Source organism: Odontesthes bonariensis, chromosome 4 (assembly GCF_027942865.1).
Source record: "Odontesthes bonariensis isolate fOdoBon6 chromosome 4, fOdoBon6.hap1, whole genome shotgun sequence".
In the NCBI taxonomy this organism is placed as follows: Eukaryota; Metazoa; Chordata; class Actinopteri; order Atheriniformes; family Atherinopsidae; genus Odontesthes; species Odontesthes bonariensis.
This window is the reverse complement of record NC_134509.1, coordinates 35,246,765-35,262,512: the sequence shown is the minus strand read 5'-3', so window position 1 is coordinate 35,262,512 and position 15,748 is coordinate 35,246,765. Positions and strand designations below refer to the sequence as shown.

General features: G+C 39.7%; 1 protein-coding gene across 1 annotated transcript in view; it reads right to left on the bottom strand.

Moving 5' to 3' along the window:
- The window catches only part of LOC142379032 (voltage-gated delayed rectifier potassium channel KCNH1-like), a 68,264-nt gene that overhangs the window by 30,635 nt on the left and 21,881 nt on the right, over nucleotides 1-15,748 (bottom strand). Inside the window, exon 7 of the mRNA XM_075464102.1 lies at nucleotides 13,046-13,475. Within this exon, the coding sequence (XP_075320217.1) occupies nucleotides 13,046-13,475 (430 nt within the window). The remainder of the gene's footprint in view (nucleotides 1-13,045; nucleotides 13,476-15,748) is intronic.

The following is a 15,748-nucleotide window of genomic DNA, read 5'->3' as shown; positions in this document are numbered from 1 at the left end:
AATGTCCAGGTTGAGTTTAGTTAGGTGATCCACTTTTCCAAGTATTTTGGTGATCAACGGGTGGTCAGTCTTTAAAAATTCCAAAGCCTGAAGGCATGACCTAGAGTCTGGGCAAATCAAGGATTTTTGTTGGTTGTACTGTTCAATGTATTCAAGACTTAAGAGCAAGGCTTGGGCTTCAGCTGTAAAAAAAAAAAAAAAAAAAAAAAAAAAAAAAAAAAAAAAAAATCGAGCATAGGTTTGGGATGCGTATTCCACACTGATTAGAAGAGACTACCATTGCTGAGGACACACAGGTATCAGTCTTTGAGCCATCAGTATAGATTGGAGTGTGCAAAGGGAAGCGATGTCTAACATCAAGGAAGCAACTTTGGTACTTGTTTGGGTGTGTGCTTGATTTCTTTCTGTGACTCAGGTCCTGCACAATTACTGGTTGTCTCAGGGTCCAAGGGGGAATGGAACAAAGGTGAGAAGATGTTAGTCCACCAAGGTCAACATTCAAATCTTCAAGTAAAGGTTTAATCCTTTATCCAAAAGGTCTGATAGACCTTGGTGTAGCCTCATAAAAGTTCAAATACTGTGGTTGAAAAACAGTGGAGTAGGCAGGGTTATCTCTGTTCCCTTTGATTTTGACTGCATATTGAAGAGCAAGTTTCAAGCGTCGCAGTTGAAGGGATGGTTCTCTGGCTTCTACATAAAGACTCTGCACTGGTGAGGTTCTAAAAGCCCCTAGGGCCAGTCTTAAACCTTGGTGATGAACAGTATCCAACATCTGAATGTAAGATTTTCTTGCTGATCCATAGACAATACATCCATAGTCCAAACGGGATCTCACAAGTGCTCTATACAGGCGTAGCAGTACAGTCCACTCTGCCCCCCACTTTGTCTTTGCCAGGACCTTCAAAATATCCAGAGTTTTAAAACATCTCTTCTTAAGATTCTTCATGTGTGGAATAAAAGATCATTTATTATCAAGTGTAAGACCAAGGAATTTAAACTCTTTCACAACTTGGATTGCTGCACCATCCATATACAGCAGTGGCTCATGATGCAAAGTTCGCAGTTGGCAAAAATGAGTGCAAACAGTTTTGGATTTAGAAAACTTGAAACCATTTTGGACAGAGCAAGTGCTGATCTTATTTATGCATAGCTGAAGTTGTCTTTCGATTGTACTCATATATGTGCCTCTATAACAAATACAGAGGTCGTCAACATACAGTCTGCAGAAAAGATTTGGATTGATTTCCTTTGCAATGCTATTGATTTTGACACTGAAGAGGGTGACAGAGAGGATACTTCCTTGAGGGACTCATTGTTCTTGCAGGTGCTGTGTTGAAAAAGTTGTACCTAACTGAACTTGAAAAACTCTATTGGATAAAAAATTGGAGATAAAAATGGGCAGATGTCCTCTGAACCCCATGTAGTGCAAGTCCTTTAAAATACCATATTTCCAAGTGGTATCATACGCCTTTTCAAGGTAAAAAAATACTGTTATTATATGTTCTTTCCTGATAAATCCATCTCGTATATAGGCCTCCAGTCTAATAAGATGGTCCATTGTGCTCATTCCTTGCCTGAAGCCACATTGATATTTACTCAAATGTCTATCTGATTCAAGCATCCACACAAGTCTTTTATTCACCATTCTTTCCATAGTCTTACACAGGCAGTTGGTTAAGGCTATTGGACGATAGTTGGTGGGATCTGTATGGACTTTACCAGGTTTTGGAATGGGAATGATAAAGGCTTTCTTCCAGGAGATAGGTACTTTTCCTGATTAACAGATCACATCAAATATTGTCAGGAGATGAGATAGCACACTGGATGGTAGGTGTTTTAAAAATTGATAATGGATCATGTCAGGTCCCACTGCAGTATCATGAGAGTTTCTAATAGGGCAGAGGAGCTCATCCATTGAAAATGGCTGGTTGTATGGTTCCAAGTTGTCTGATAAGAAATTCAGGGCCTTTGCTTCCTCTTTTGTGCGCAAGGCTTGAAACTCAAGATGACCATTTTCCACAGAGGAATTCTTTTCAAATGTTTCCGCAAGTTTATCAACTATATCTTGCTTAGACGTCAAAAGACCTTGAGGGCATTTTAAGTGCTGGACTCTTACAGTTCCTCCTTTAGTCTTCATCTTTCTAATGAAATTCCAGACCTTTTTTGAGGATGCATCCCTTGTAAGGCTCGAAACATACTCTCTCCAACTTTGTGCTTTGGCACCATTAATGGTCCTGCATGCTTGGGCTCTTGAAATTTTCAATCTTGTAAGGTTTGCAGTTGTTGGATGCTTGTTGAACATCCTATCTGCCTTTCTCCTGGCATCAATGGCCTTTTTACAGTCATTGTTGAACCATGGGTTAGACCTGTGGTGGGGCTTTCCTGAGGTTTTTGGGACAGCTTCCTCTGCAATGGATATCAACGTCTTGGTGAAATTATCAACATGATTGTCAATATCTTGGGGTATGTGACCCAGTTGGATATCACAAAGGTACTGAAAGAGATTCCAGTTGGCTTTTTGAAGTTGCCACCTTGGAAGTCTTAACTGTGTGTCTGCTGCTGTAGATGACATTACCAGGGGGAAATGATCACTCCCACATAGGTCATTTAGCGGTTGCCAAGAAAAATCGAGTAAAAGGTTAGGATCACATATGGATAAATCAATCGATGAGTATGTTCCATGGCCCGGATGCAAATAGGTAAAAGATCCATCATTCCACAGGCATAGGTCAGTTTTAGTGATAAAGTCCTCAATAACCTTGCCTTTAGCATTAGAGTAGTTTCCTCCCCATGCAGGATTATGAGCATTAAAATCTCCTAAAAACATATATGGGGGAGGAAATTGCGCCATTACATTATCCAGGTCCTGTAGAGTTACTGTGACATCAGGTGGAATGTAGACAGAACACAAGGTAACAACTTTATGGAGAGTTAGTCGGACTGCTACCACTTGTAGATGGGTAGTGACTGGAAGATGACTATGAATTATGTCATTTCGTATTAATACAGCCGCTCCACCAGAAGGGCACTGAACATTTGGGCCATAGGCATTAAAAATTAAGTAATTCTTTAAGGACATAGTATTATTTGGAGATTGGTAAGTCTCTTGAAGGCAAAAGGCAAGAGGATTAAAAAGAGCAGCTAGTTGCTGCAGCTCAGAAAAATTATTAGAATAATATGGCTAGCTACGGTCATGTGGGTAGGACTGGAACAGGGCCTTTGCTCCTGCTTTTGGGGGAGGAGCTTCGGCTACGATGGGCTGAGGGTTCCTTCATTTCCACATTCACAGAATTTCCATTCTTATTTCCTTGACTCGATTTAGATTGAGGAGAATTATTAGTCAATTTCTTTTTCTCTTTTAATGGTTGGGACGGTTCGATCATAACTGAAGTTTGACTGGCAGAAAACTGGGAGCTCATTTTGGATTTACTGGAAGTTGATGAGGTTTCATTTCCATTGATCAGTTGTGGTTTTTCTTTGTTCATCCAGGTGAAATCCGTTTGACAATCAATTGTCTTCATTGGGGGTTTAACAATAGAGGCAAAAGATTGCTGGAAGTTATATGCAGGAAACCCTTCCACCTGTTTTCTTGCTTCTGGATAACTTATTTTCTTTGTGACCCTAATTCTTTGAATTTCTTTTTCTTTAATCCAGGGCAATCCTTCGATGAGGCTGTATGGTTCCCTTTGCAGTTGCAGCATTTGGGTGGTCTCGTACAAGGAAGTTGATGCCAATTTTCTCCACAGGTACAGCAAACTGGTTTATTTACAACTTGCTGAGCCATGGCCAAATTTCTGGCAACTAAAACGTCTCAAAGGGTGAGGGATGTATTTATCCACTCTTACACTTAAATATCCAATTGAGATTCTCTCCGGTTGGTCATGTAAGTTGAAAGTCAGGATATAAGTACCTGTTTTAACAATTTTGTCATCTCTTTTCAGGGTTATTCTCTTCACCTGAGTCACTCCTTGATCTTTTAGTTCTGTGGCTATATCAGCTTCATCCATATCATGGAGATCTCTCGTGCGGATTACGCCTTTGCAACTGTTCAGATGCGGATGAGGGAGGGTTCGTATTGGTATTCCTCCTAAACTGCTACAGCGCAGTAAATTATCAGCATGGGACTTTTTAGAGCATACAATCAAAATCTGACCAGATTTAATTTTTTTAACATCTTTGACTGTCCCCGCTATTCCTGAAATTCCTTTCTGGATTGCAAAAGGGGACAATTTAGTGAGGGGCACGTCTGATGTCACAAGCCCCTTTCACACTGAGGAATAACCGCGTTTAATCCGCGAATTTAGCGTGTCCGCTGTTGCGTTCACACCGACGACCCGGGCTGGCGCGTCAACTCGACTTGTCTTTCGACCCGCGTCGGACCCTAGTCTTTTTGCCGATCCGAGTTTGATGTGAAAGCAATTGACGCGGGTCGCACGTGGGCGTGGCGTGATGTGAGGAGTTTAAAAGACAGAATGGACAGCTGATTCAGAACAAAAGCGACAGGTGAGGACAAGTTTTACTCTGTTTTACTTCAAGTTCGAGACATTTTTGAAGATGGCCAACTGGGGAGACAAGGAGGTCCGCGAGCTCCTCAGCCTCCGAGCAAAGGACGTTATTTACCGCCACATGTCGGGGATGGTGAAATATGGACCTCTGCTGGAAGGGCTGGCGAGAAAGATGGGAGAGCGCGGTTTCCCACGCAGCAAGACGCAGGTGACCAACAAATTAAAAGCCATGAGGAAAAAGTTCCAGGAGTGGCAGAGGGCGATTGGACTGGCCATATTTTGACATGTGCCACGCCATCTGGGGAGGAAGCTACTCTGTATTTAACCCTACCTCCGACGCATGGCTTGTGCCTACGTCATTGTACACGCCCAGCATTTTATGTGTTTCATGTGACGCTCTGCCACTAGGCAACGCCCCCTGAACTCGGCTTCAGGCGACACGGGTCACCTAACACGCCAAGCGTTCACACTGCTCGACGCGGGTCGAAGGTGCAATTTGGACCCGCAAAGGTAGCGGGTCTCAGTGTGAAAGGGGCTACAGATTCCATAACTATAAACTTAGGCCAGTTATTTCCTTTGAGGGGGTAAATCAATGCCATTTCGTCAGCGTCGTCCGAGTCTTGATCCATAAATATTTTCTTGTGGGGTTGATTAGTAGCCATATTTGTATTGAAAGCATTCATCATCTCTGCTCCCCACCCTCCTCGGAGCCCAACTAGGGGATGCACAGCGCTGCGGTTCTCCTCCAGATATGCATCAGAGATACAGGGATGGTATACTGGAGCAATCTAAACAAAAATGTTAATTTCACTCGATTGACCCTCAGCCAAAGTCTTCAGGGAAAGATAAAAGCATGGTACCAAAAAAAATAAAATCTAGAGCGCTTTGACTAGCCGATTGGTTGGATCGGGCCCGTCCAACCTCCCGTCTAAGTGAAGTCGGAGCCAAAGCACTGTGTTGGACGTGTGGAAGTCGCAACAAACCACATTCCTCAAGTGCCAGGCATTCTTCCTCCACTGACACGGGTCGCAACTTACGGCAAACAAGTCGCCCCATTTGTCGCCTCTTACGATCAGCAAGGGGGTGCTAGGAACCTATTCTACCCCGGGTCCCCACGGGGGGTGTGTATGTGTAAACTATGAATTAGAAAATAGTTAAATTAATTATTCCAGTAGATTAGAAGATTAGCAATTGTACACAATGTACTGTCAGAAATCAAGCAGCTTGTGTACTGATCGACCAATCCCACTTGATGAAAGAAAGGTGTCTGAATTCTCATACTTTTATAATTAAGAGCTCTTTGTTTAATAGAGTTTAATAAATATGTGCTCCGTTGTTTTGTCTTTATTTACAGATCAACCGTTTCTCCTTACACACACAGCTCAGTCCATCGATACAGAATGGTGCAGTCCAGCCTGACAAGGCTCTCCCCCATCACAGCATGTCAGCAGAGTGGGTCCAGGGTCAGTGGATCAATACCTGCTCCATCCACCAGTGCTAGCAGAAATATGCTGTCATGCACAGAGACTCAGACTGTGGCACTGATTATAGTTGTCACAATCATTAGGGGGTACTTGCTGTGACCTTCAGAGTGTTTACTGTACAGCCTTGGGACAACGGTGGAGCTGAGCTGGTGCTGAACTAGCAATAGCAGGTGCAGAACCAGACCCAGGTATGGAGGTCCACAACTTTTTACAATACAGTAGAAAGAAAAAAAATAATGAAAAAAAATCCTTCTTTTAGTAGCAATAGCAGAAATTCCAATAAATTATTTTAACTATCTTAGTCTTATCCTCATGGCTAATCCTCTTATCATCAAACTATGTTTGTATGTATATATATATATATATATATATACACATACATATAGTAGACTTACTCTGGGTATGTATAACGTAACCTTTGAGTATGAAAATAAGCTACGTTTGTTAACAAGTTCCCCATAAAACAACATGATTTTAATTGCTGATGATTTGCCAATGCTGGAGTCACAGCTTCGAACTGTCACCGCCAAGGGCAATTTAATTCCATTATTGCAGGTTTATTGTATCCTTCACAATAAAGTTACCAAGTCCCTCAGACCCTAGAAAGATGTTGGCTTTTCTCATAGGTAATTCTGAGAATGCTTTACAGCTACTGTTTTCCTGTTTCCCTTTATTTTTGTGAGAATGCTGATTAAGCATTCTCACTATTGTTTTTCTGTTTCTTTTTATTTTTCTTCTTTATTCTTCTGTAAATTTTTTTGTCCTTTAACCACTCCTACATACTTTCTCCTATTTCAACAATTTTGGTCTCAAAACGTTCAGCTCGTTCATGAGATTTATGCTCCATCTTTTGGTATTTCTGACTTTTGCACTTTTTAAAATATTGAACTTTTATTTTTGCTCATTTTTGTTCTTTATGAATGAAGAGCCAGCAGAGTGACACACTGATCATTTTCAGCTTTTTCTGATATTAAAAAATATTCCTTTAACTTTCATACTTTCATTACTCACTTGATTTCTGCTAACATTTTTTAGCATGGTCACCTAACCCCATTCAGCTCATAAGCATTCTCACTGCTGTTTCGCAGGAAAAGCTTTTTCTAGTCGGACTATTAATCTTACTTCTGTAGAGAATCTTTAAATACGACATCACATACCCTTTATGTATCGTCACAAAATCATTACCATGAAAGGCAGAACAAAATCTCCTGGTGTCATTACATTTATGATCAGCAGGTGTTTGGTCTATCTGAAAGCAGAAAATGGATAGAAAATGGACCAGCTACTTCTGTTCTTCCCCTCAGATCTCATCCTAATTTAATGGTAAGCATTACAACACTTACACTTGCTATGCTAATAACCCAAACCCCCATCCAGCAGCTTTCAACCACTCTGTGAGCCAGGAAGCTGAGGGTGTGTATGACTCCAAACTCAGTTGTCTTCAACTGTTTCTCATGAATCTAAATAGGAACAGCAGCTTCAATTTAGTCTTAATACAGTGCCTTTACAGGAGCTCTGGAGAAACAAACAGTCAAAGTTAGATGAATCCCTATACTGTGGAGTCGAACAGTGATGAATAGGAACTGAAAATGGGATAGAATTTTACTTCCAATGGACACTCTGTGCCCCCTTGATCTACTTGTAGAAGCTTCTCACTGCAACTATGTACTAATGTACTAAAAATATGTATGTCAAGAAAGTAAGAAAGAGAAAGAAAGGTAGGTAGGCAGACAGGTAGGGAAAAAGGAGTTTAAGCCTCCTGACTGATGTCTGATGGTTTTCTCTGCATGGTTGGATGCGTGAGTGTGATTCAAAGTAGCAGACTGTAGAGTGTGATGTGACACAAGGTGACGGAGGTTTCCGATCAAGGACACAAATTGTACATAACTCTTCAGCACACTCTCTCTGCTCTGGAAGATCTCCACAAACTGTCTGCTTTCACTGCTTCACTGTCAGCAGTTATGTAATATCAGGGTGGCGCAAGAGGAAAGGTTATGAGGACATTATTATCATAAAGGACTTAATCTATGGTGAGTAGAAATAGAATCAGGACTTTTTCTGGCACTGTACTGACTAAATGCTTCAAACAGAGTTTGTGGTGTTAAACTATGACTGTGCAGACTTGCATGATCAGTGCAGTCACCTAGCTTTCAGGCTCAATAAGGTGTCCTGCTGAGCAGCTAGATGTGTGCATACTATAAAAAACAGCAGGGAGGATTCACATATGACAGCAAAGTTAATATTTCAGTGAGGCATTCCACGATATGACTTATCTGACAGGTTTGAAAAAGAAAGGGAAAAAAAAAAATTGTAAATAACATGAATGGAAAAAAAAGAAAAAGCATCCTAAAGACCACTTAGGAAATAGGTTTCTTATCATGCTTATACTAAAATTTGAATGTATGGGAGATTATACCCCAATAATCTTTTTTTGTAAGTTTCTTTACAAATTAATGATCAATTTCAGAAAAAAAAAAGGCATGACAACTCTCTGTAGAGCCTGATTTGTATTTGGATGGTTTTTGTCCCGTCGGACAACGAAAATGGCTTTATTCAAATCATTGACTTGTCTTTTAAACCCTGTCTCAACCCAATTTTTCATGAAGATTTTTACCAAGTTAACGCTCATATTGGATTTAATCCATTTTTCTTGATCGGCTACAGTATGGCGTTTAAGGTTGTTGTAATTAAACCTTTACTTAAAAAGCCTACTCTTGATCCAAGAGTCCAGAAGTCTGCACAAAAATTTCAGTCAGGATTTAAAGTACATTAAAGCACAGTAAAATGCACTGGAGAAAATTACAAAGGATCTCCTCATGGCCTTAAACAATGGAATTCATATAAACTTGTTCAGTTTGGTCTCAGCGCTCCATCAGATCTGCCAACCCTGAAGAAAATAAGGGTACCAACTCTGGCCAAAAATATTTTCAACTTTTGACTAAAATAAAAAATGTTTAAACATCTATAATAGACAGTCACAGATCGTTGTTTTTTTTTTTTTATTTTGTCAGCTTAAATATGTCCAACAACTGAGCTATTGTAGCTCACACAATATAAATTCAGAGTTTCCGTTTACTTTTTTGCAGTTCAAAGAATCATCATGAGCCAACCAGCCTGTACCAGGAAGGGTAAGGAAGGAAATTTCAAGTTGAGAGAGTTGTGCATTATTTCCAAATTTAGAGTTGCTCTGCCTTTCTGTTTTTATGTTTCTTTTAGACTGTGTTTTGAGAATAAAAAGCACATTTTCTGTGGAGTCAGAGTAAAGAGGGTAAGATTTTTGTATCTGGTTAATCCCTGAAAAATTATGCAACAAATACTAGAACTCGCTACGCATGATTTCTTTAACACTCCAAGATCTGCGTTTGACATGATACTCTCTAATGCATTTAAGTACCCTCATTATTTTTTTGTTGTCAGTGGTAACAGTGAGTTAAATAAGCAATCTGTTACTGTTGACATCTTACTATATTTGTGGAAGAAAGAAAATCCACAATGCATTCCGTCTTTAGTTTCTCAGCAAGTGAAAAGTTCAATTCCACAATGAAATTCATTTTGTGACAGTGATTATAAATATGTCAGAAGCTAACAACTGTTCTTCAAATACAAGAAGCACCTACAGAGTAAGTACAATTCTACAACAACTGTGACGCTACAGCCCAACAACAAACTTTTAATTAAAAAAACGATGGATGAGATACTACCACTATTAATTGCAGAGTTGCCATCTTTCTCCCGACAACTTGTCTGGCTATGTGCATTGAGATATACATGTTTGATTTGATCTTTATCAGTGGACATGATCATTATTAAAAGGTGTAGTAAAGGGAATATTGCAGCTGTAATTCATGTTATTGCCAGCAGAGTTTCAGATTATACACGATAGAGCAGACTAACAACAAACTGCAGGTCATGGGGGTCGACACATCCATCATCTCTTGGATTGCCAACTACCTGACAGACAGACCACAGTATGTCCGGCTGGGCGGTGTTCTGTCTGATGTGGTGGTTGGCAGTACAGGAGCTCCTCAGGGGACTGTGCTGTCTCCTTTCCTGTTTACCTTGTACACCGCAGACTTTAAATACAACTCAGAGTCATGCCACTTGCAGAAGTATTCAGATGACTCTGCGGTTGTTGGGTGTATAAGGGATGGACAGGAGGGGGGGTACAGAGCGCTGGAAGAGGATTTTGTGGATTGGTCTGGCAGAAATCACCTGCTTCTGAATGTGGCAAAGACCAGAGAGATGGTCATTGACTTCAGAAGGAGGAGGACGGCTCCAAAGCCTCTGTGCGTTCTGGGAGAGGACGTTGCAGTGGTGGAGGACTACAAGTACCTGGGAGTGCACCTGGACAACGGACTGAACTGGAGGACCAACACCGATGCTGTCTACAAGAAGGGGATGAGCCGACTCTATTTTCTGAGGAAGCTGAGATCCTTCAACGTGTGCAGCAAGATGTTGGAGATGTTCTACCAGTCTGTTGTTGCCAGTGCACTCTTCTTCGCTGTGGTCTGCTGGGGGAACAGCATCAGAGCCGGTGACGCCAGCAGGCTTAATAAACTTATTAAGAAGGCTGGTTCTGTCATCGGCTGCAAACTGGACTCATTTGAATCGGTGGTGGAGAGGAGGACACTGAACAAACTGTTATCCATCATGGATAACCCCACCCATCCTCTCCACCAGCTGCTGGTTGGACAGCGGAGCTCCTTTTCCAACAGGCTCATCCAGCTCCGCTGTCACAAGGACCGTTTCAGGAAATCCTTCCTACCAGCAGCCATCACCATATACAACACCTCCCCTCTGGCTGGAAGAGAACTTCAACCTCAATAGGCTTGAAGTCTCTCCTAAAAAACAATAACAAAAAAAACAAACAAAAAAAAAAAAAATACTGTAGATTTGTACATAGCGAATGTTTATTCACTATTTTTATTTATTTTATATTTATTTTATTCTATTCTATTTGCTTGTTTTGTTACTACTTTAATTGTTTTCATATCTTCACTGTATGCTGCTGCAACAAAACAATTTCCCAAATTGGGATTAATAAAGTATTTATCTGTCTATCTATCTATCTATCTATGAAATGAGGTTGAACCGGTACATTTAAAGGTCTCTCCCCTCTAGCATGTTTCTTAACTCCCTCTTTCAGCTCCACTGTTGTGCATGACCACTCCAAGTCTCTCAGCTGAGGATTGTAATTTGGGTTGCTGTAAGGCAAGGCAAGGAAATTTTATTTATAGAGTACAATTCGTACACAAGGTAATTCAAAGTGCTTGCTGTAGAGGTTGCATGTCCTGCTGAGTCACGACTTAGCTCTACAAGTACCTATTTTCAATTATTTTTACTCTGCACAAAGGACTAGTAAAAATGAGTGTTATTGCGCTTTTGGATTGAACAGTTGGTTCTATGGACCATAGGCAGTGCTTTAAGGTAACCTCAGTAGCAAGTCTGGTTTATATTCAGCAGTTGTTTATGAAACCTCATAATTAACTTTATTAGTATCAAAATAAGATCTCCTGCAAAAAAACAACAAAAACATCAGAAGGAACAGAGAAATCAAGACATCAGTCAACTATTCCATTATACTGTGTGTTTTTTTCTAGGGATGCACAGCCTAGGATCTGCATCAGCCTATCGGCAAAAACCTAAAAATGTTTTTTTTTTAACCGATTTTTTTTACAAAGAATTTTTCTCATGAGAAAGGTTATCATAAGGGTTGGTTTACACATTTTTATGAAAGAATTCATCAAACTAACCAACTTATTTTTAAAATACATATTTCACACATATCAAAAGAAGAAAAAAAGGAAGAAAAAAAAAATGGCAAAAACAATTGGTATCAGCTACTTGCCCAAATAATTTACTTTAACATTGTTATTGGCCCACAGTTTCCCAGTTGGTACATCCCTAGTTTGTTTCTCTTATTTATGACTTGTGTTTAGCACTTTAGCGGATATTGGCCTTCAAACTTTCGAGATATTATTCTGACGGGTTCTGATGGCATTTGTGTGAAGCAAGCTCAATATACCAAGACATTCTCATTCCTAAGCCATCACCGACTTGCTTGGTAAAGATACCCCTGCATCATCACATGGAGGGCCCCTTTATCATCACTGTATGATCTATGGGGAGCTGCTGTGCAATTGCATTTAGCCAGTAATCCTTTCGGGGTGTTAATCTATTGACAGGAAAAAATAAAATATATTGTGCTGGCCTACCAACAACAAGGTGGGTTATAGACATGTGACTTTTTTTTTTTTGACTATCTTTACTCTTCTTCAAAACCTCATATTTTAATTTTGAAAGTGTTTCATTAAGGTTAGACATTAAAAGTTTTTGTTTAAAGTTTAAAAAAACAAAAACAACTTTGCATTAAACTAGACTTGACAAATAGCTCAGAAAGCTTTATAAATATTTAAGTGTTACCACACTAAATTATTCTAAAATAATGCTTTGGTTGTACCATGCATGTTGAAAACCAGCGCAACGAGTTGAAGCAAAAGGATTGCACATTCTTCAGACCCATAGGATCAAAGGATCAAGTGCACTCCAGGAAACCTTCAAATGTTCTTTTTTCACACTCTGCCTGGTCAGAGCTCTTTTGGTGACACGAATGAATGAATAGATTAATGAATTAAATAATGAATGAATTGATAAAACTGGTAAAAAGAGGTCAAAATGCCACTTTTTAAAAACCTTTATATATTCTTTCGAATCAAGTCAAATCATATCAATAAAGCGTATTACTCTACTAGTTAAATCATATTGACTTTTAATGAGACTGAGATGTGTATTGTATTAGCTGTATCAGGGAAGATTAATATCCATCATCAGCCAAAATATGTAAAGAGCCCTGATCTCAAAATCATGGATTGAGTCTGAAACTACATGAAGAGAAAGAAGACACAGATGAGCCAACATCCACAGAGAAACTGTGCAAGATGCTTCAAAATCTACCTGCCTTATAATAAACATTAAAAAAAAAAAAAACTAAACAACTAAAGACTGATATTTTGATATGAAATCAATAACCAATTAAATTAAATGGCATCGACTTACATCCGATCATCATCATGGCAACAGCAAAGATCTTCTCTCCATCCGTGTTTGGCGCAATGTTTCCAAAGCCAATGCTGGTCAGGCTGGTCATGGTGAAATATAGCGAGGTGATGTAGACCGAGTCTTTGCTTGGTCCTCCCTCCCAGCGGCCCGTGCCCGAGGCATTGAATCGATATGGTGTCCCCACTGTCTCTCCTAGCAGGTACAACCAGCTGTCCAACCTCACGCTGTTGGTGTCCTCATCGATCACCTCATAGTCTCCAATACTGTACCAGATACAAGCAAGCCAGTGGGCCGCCAGGCCAAACACACAGACCAGTAAAACCAGTACAGCAGCACCATACTCAATGTAGTGGTCCAGTTTTCTGGCAACCCGACCCAAACGCAGCAGGCGGACCACTTTGAGTGAGCTGAAGAGACTGCTGATTCCCTGGATAGGAGGACAGAAGAAAATATATCATAAATACAAGGGAAGCTATTAAAGAGTCAAATTTGAAGTAGACTGGAAGATGTTTTCTTTTATTCTTCAACCAGCCAAGAGCATCAATATTTATTCCACTTTTTTTAAGAATTGAAAAGCTCCGACAGCTTCACATAATTATAACACAGACTCAGAGGTTCTATTCAAACTCATGTTCAATTCAATTCAATTCAGTTTGTTTATATATATATATATATATATATATATATATATAAATAAACAAAAACAAATGTCATCTTAAGGCACTTCAATACTATTGTCGAAATTCAAGCTAATTAGAGTCCAATCCATTGTAATTATAATCCAATCAATTCCAATTAATTCAATTCTAAATCAGTCCAATTCATAGATACAAAGCCAATTCAAAAACAATTTCCTAGCTAAGGAAGCCAACAGATTGCACCGAAACTTCTCTTCGGTCCAATCCCCCGTCCTGAGCATGCATGTGGCGACTGTGAAGAGAAACGGCTCCCTTTTAACAGGAAGAAACCTCTGGCAGAACCAGACTTAGAGTGGGTGGCCATCCTCCTCGACCAGCTGGGGTTTGAGAGGACAGAAAAGAAGTTGAAGTTCCAACAAACTCAACCAACCTGCTTGGGACAAAATAACTGGACCAAGAACATTTAGAAAGGAGCACCTAGATATTTAATCTGTTTTAGTATTGATCAACAGCCATCTTTTTTTATTTAAATCCTTGGCCCAACGCCTGAAACAATAGCATGTCTTTAATAATTATTCATACTGCAGCAATATAATTTCTCTTTGTGGGTTTAATAATGTATGATTCAATTGAATTTAATTCAACTGAATTGTCAGCTATTTGACATGAGATGAGATTGGTGATTCATCACAGACTTTCTTTTTCATCCAATCTGCATTGGACAAGGAGATAATGACATAACTTTTGTTATATATTTTCCAACTTTTATCAAGTGGTTACTGGTTCTTGACTTAAGTTGTCAGGGTTAGGGGAGGAAGTGGACCCAAAGGCAGGATGGAGCAGAACAAGGCATAGCCGGCAGATGGTCATAAAAGATTTATTAATTAACAACTGAAAAATCTACATGGAAACAAACTGAGAATCAACTCAGGGACATGAAAAGAAACAACATGAAATGATCCGATCCGACAAACACAATTGAAAACCAGGAGTCTATATACAGAGGGAATTAATAACAAAATAAGTATCAGTTGAGCTAATCAACAAAGCAACCCAGGTGTGACATGAAAAAGAAAGTAAAACTCAAACCAAAACCTATGGTCATGAAAGGGATCAGTTATTGAACTTTTCAGTTGCTCTTAAATCTTCTGTTCTACATTAGCACTCTTAAAATCTAGATGAATTTAGTCTGTGCAAAAGATGCACAAACATGTTTGAAACATGTATAAAGAGATACAAAACATTTCTGCAGCTGCCACCTAAAGAAGTATGTTTGGTTCATCTGTCATTTCACGGTTTATGCTCATAAAACCGCTCAGCTGCATCTCCAGCTCCTCTCATCAACAACATGGTTTCCTCAAAAGGGAAGCGGCCAGAATGCACAGCTGCTCCATCAACAGCACACTTTTTTTTTTAATGCCCAGTGACAGATGCACAGACTTAATATGATACAAGTGGGGTTTTTCTAAATCAGGGGGTTATTTCTGCATACCATTATCTAGGGTGGTGAATGACTGAACAGAGATGGGACTTCTGACAAGGCTATTTTGTGTCAGCAGTTTCAAGACAGTTTGTGAAACAATCTAAAAACACAATCTATTTTTCTGTGTTTTGTAACTCAACTTTTTCTCATTTTTGGTACACATGGACAGGAGAAAGAAAAGATTACAGTCTCATAGCATTTTGTGACAATAGCACAAAAATGTAACTTAACTGTTTGCTGGGATACAGGTTGGGTAGAAATGACAGTTTCTACTTTACTTTGCCACTGAACAAATTAAAAAAGACAGCTGTCTCTTTGCAGGGAGCTGATCTGGAGCTAAACATCCCCCACAGGAACAAGCTGTTGAACATAATGGACAACACCACATATCCCCTTGTAGCAAGCTCCAGTGTGGAATTAATATACCTTAAAACTTTGGAAGATACAAACATTCCTGTGGGGGATGTTTTTCTGGGTAAGGACCAGATGTGGGAAGTCTACACAAAGGAAAAGACTGATTGCCTAATTTACAATCGACCTATACCATAAACCTTTGTGAGATGCATTAACAACTTAAGA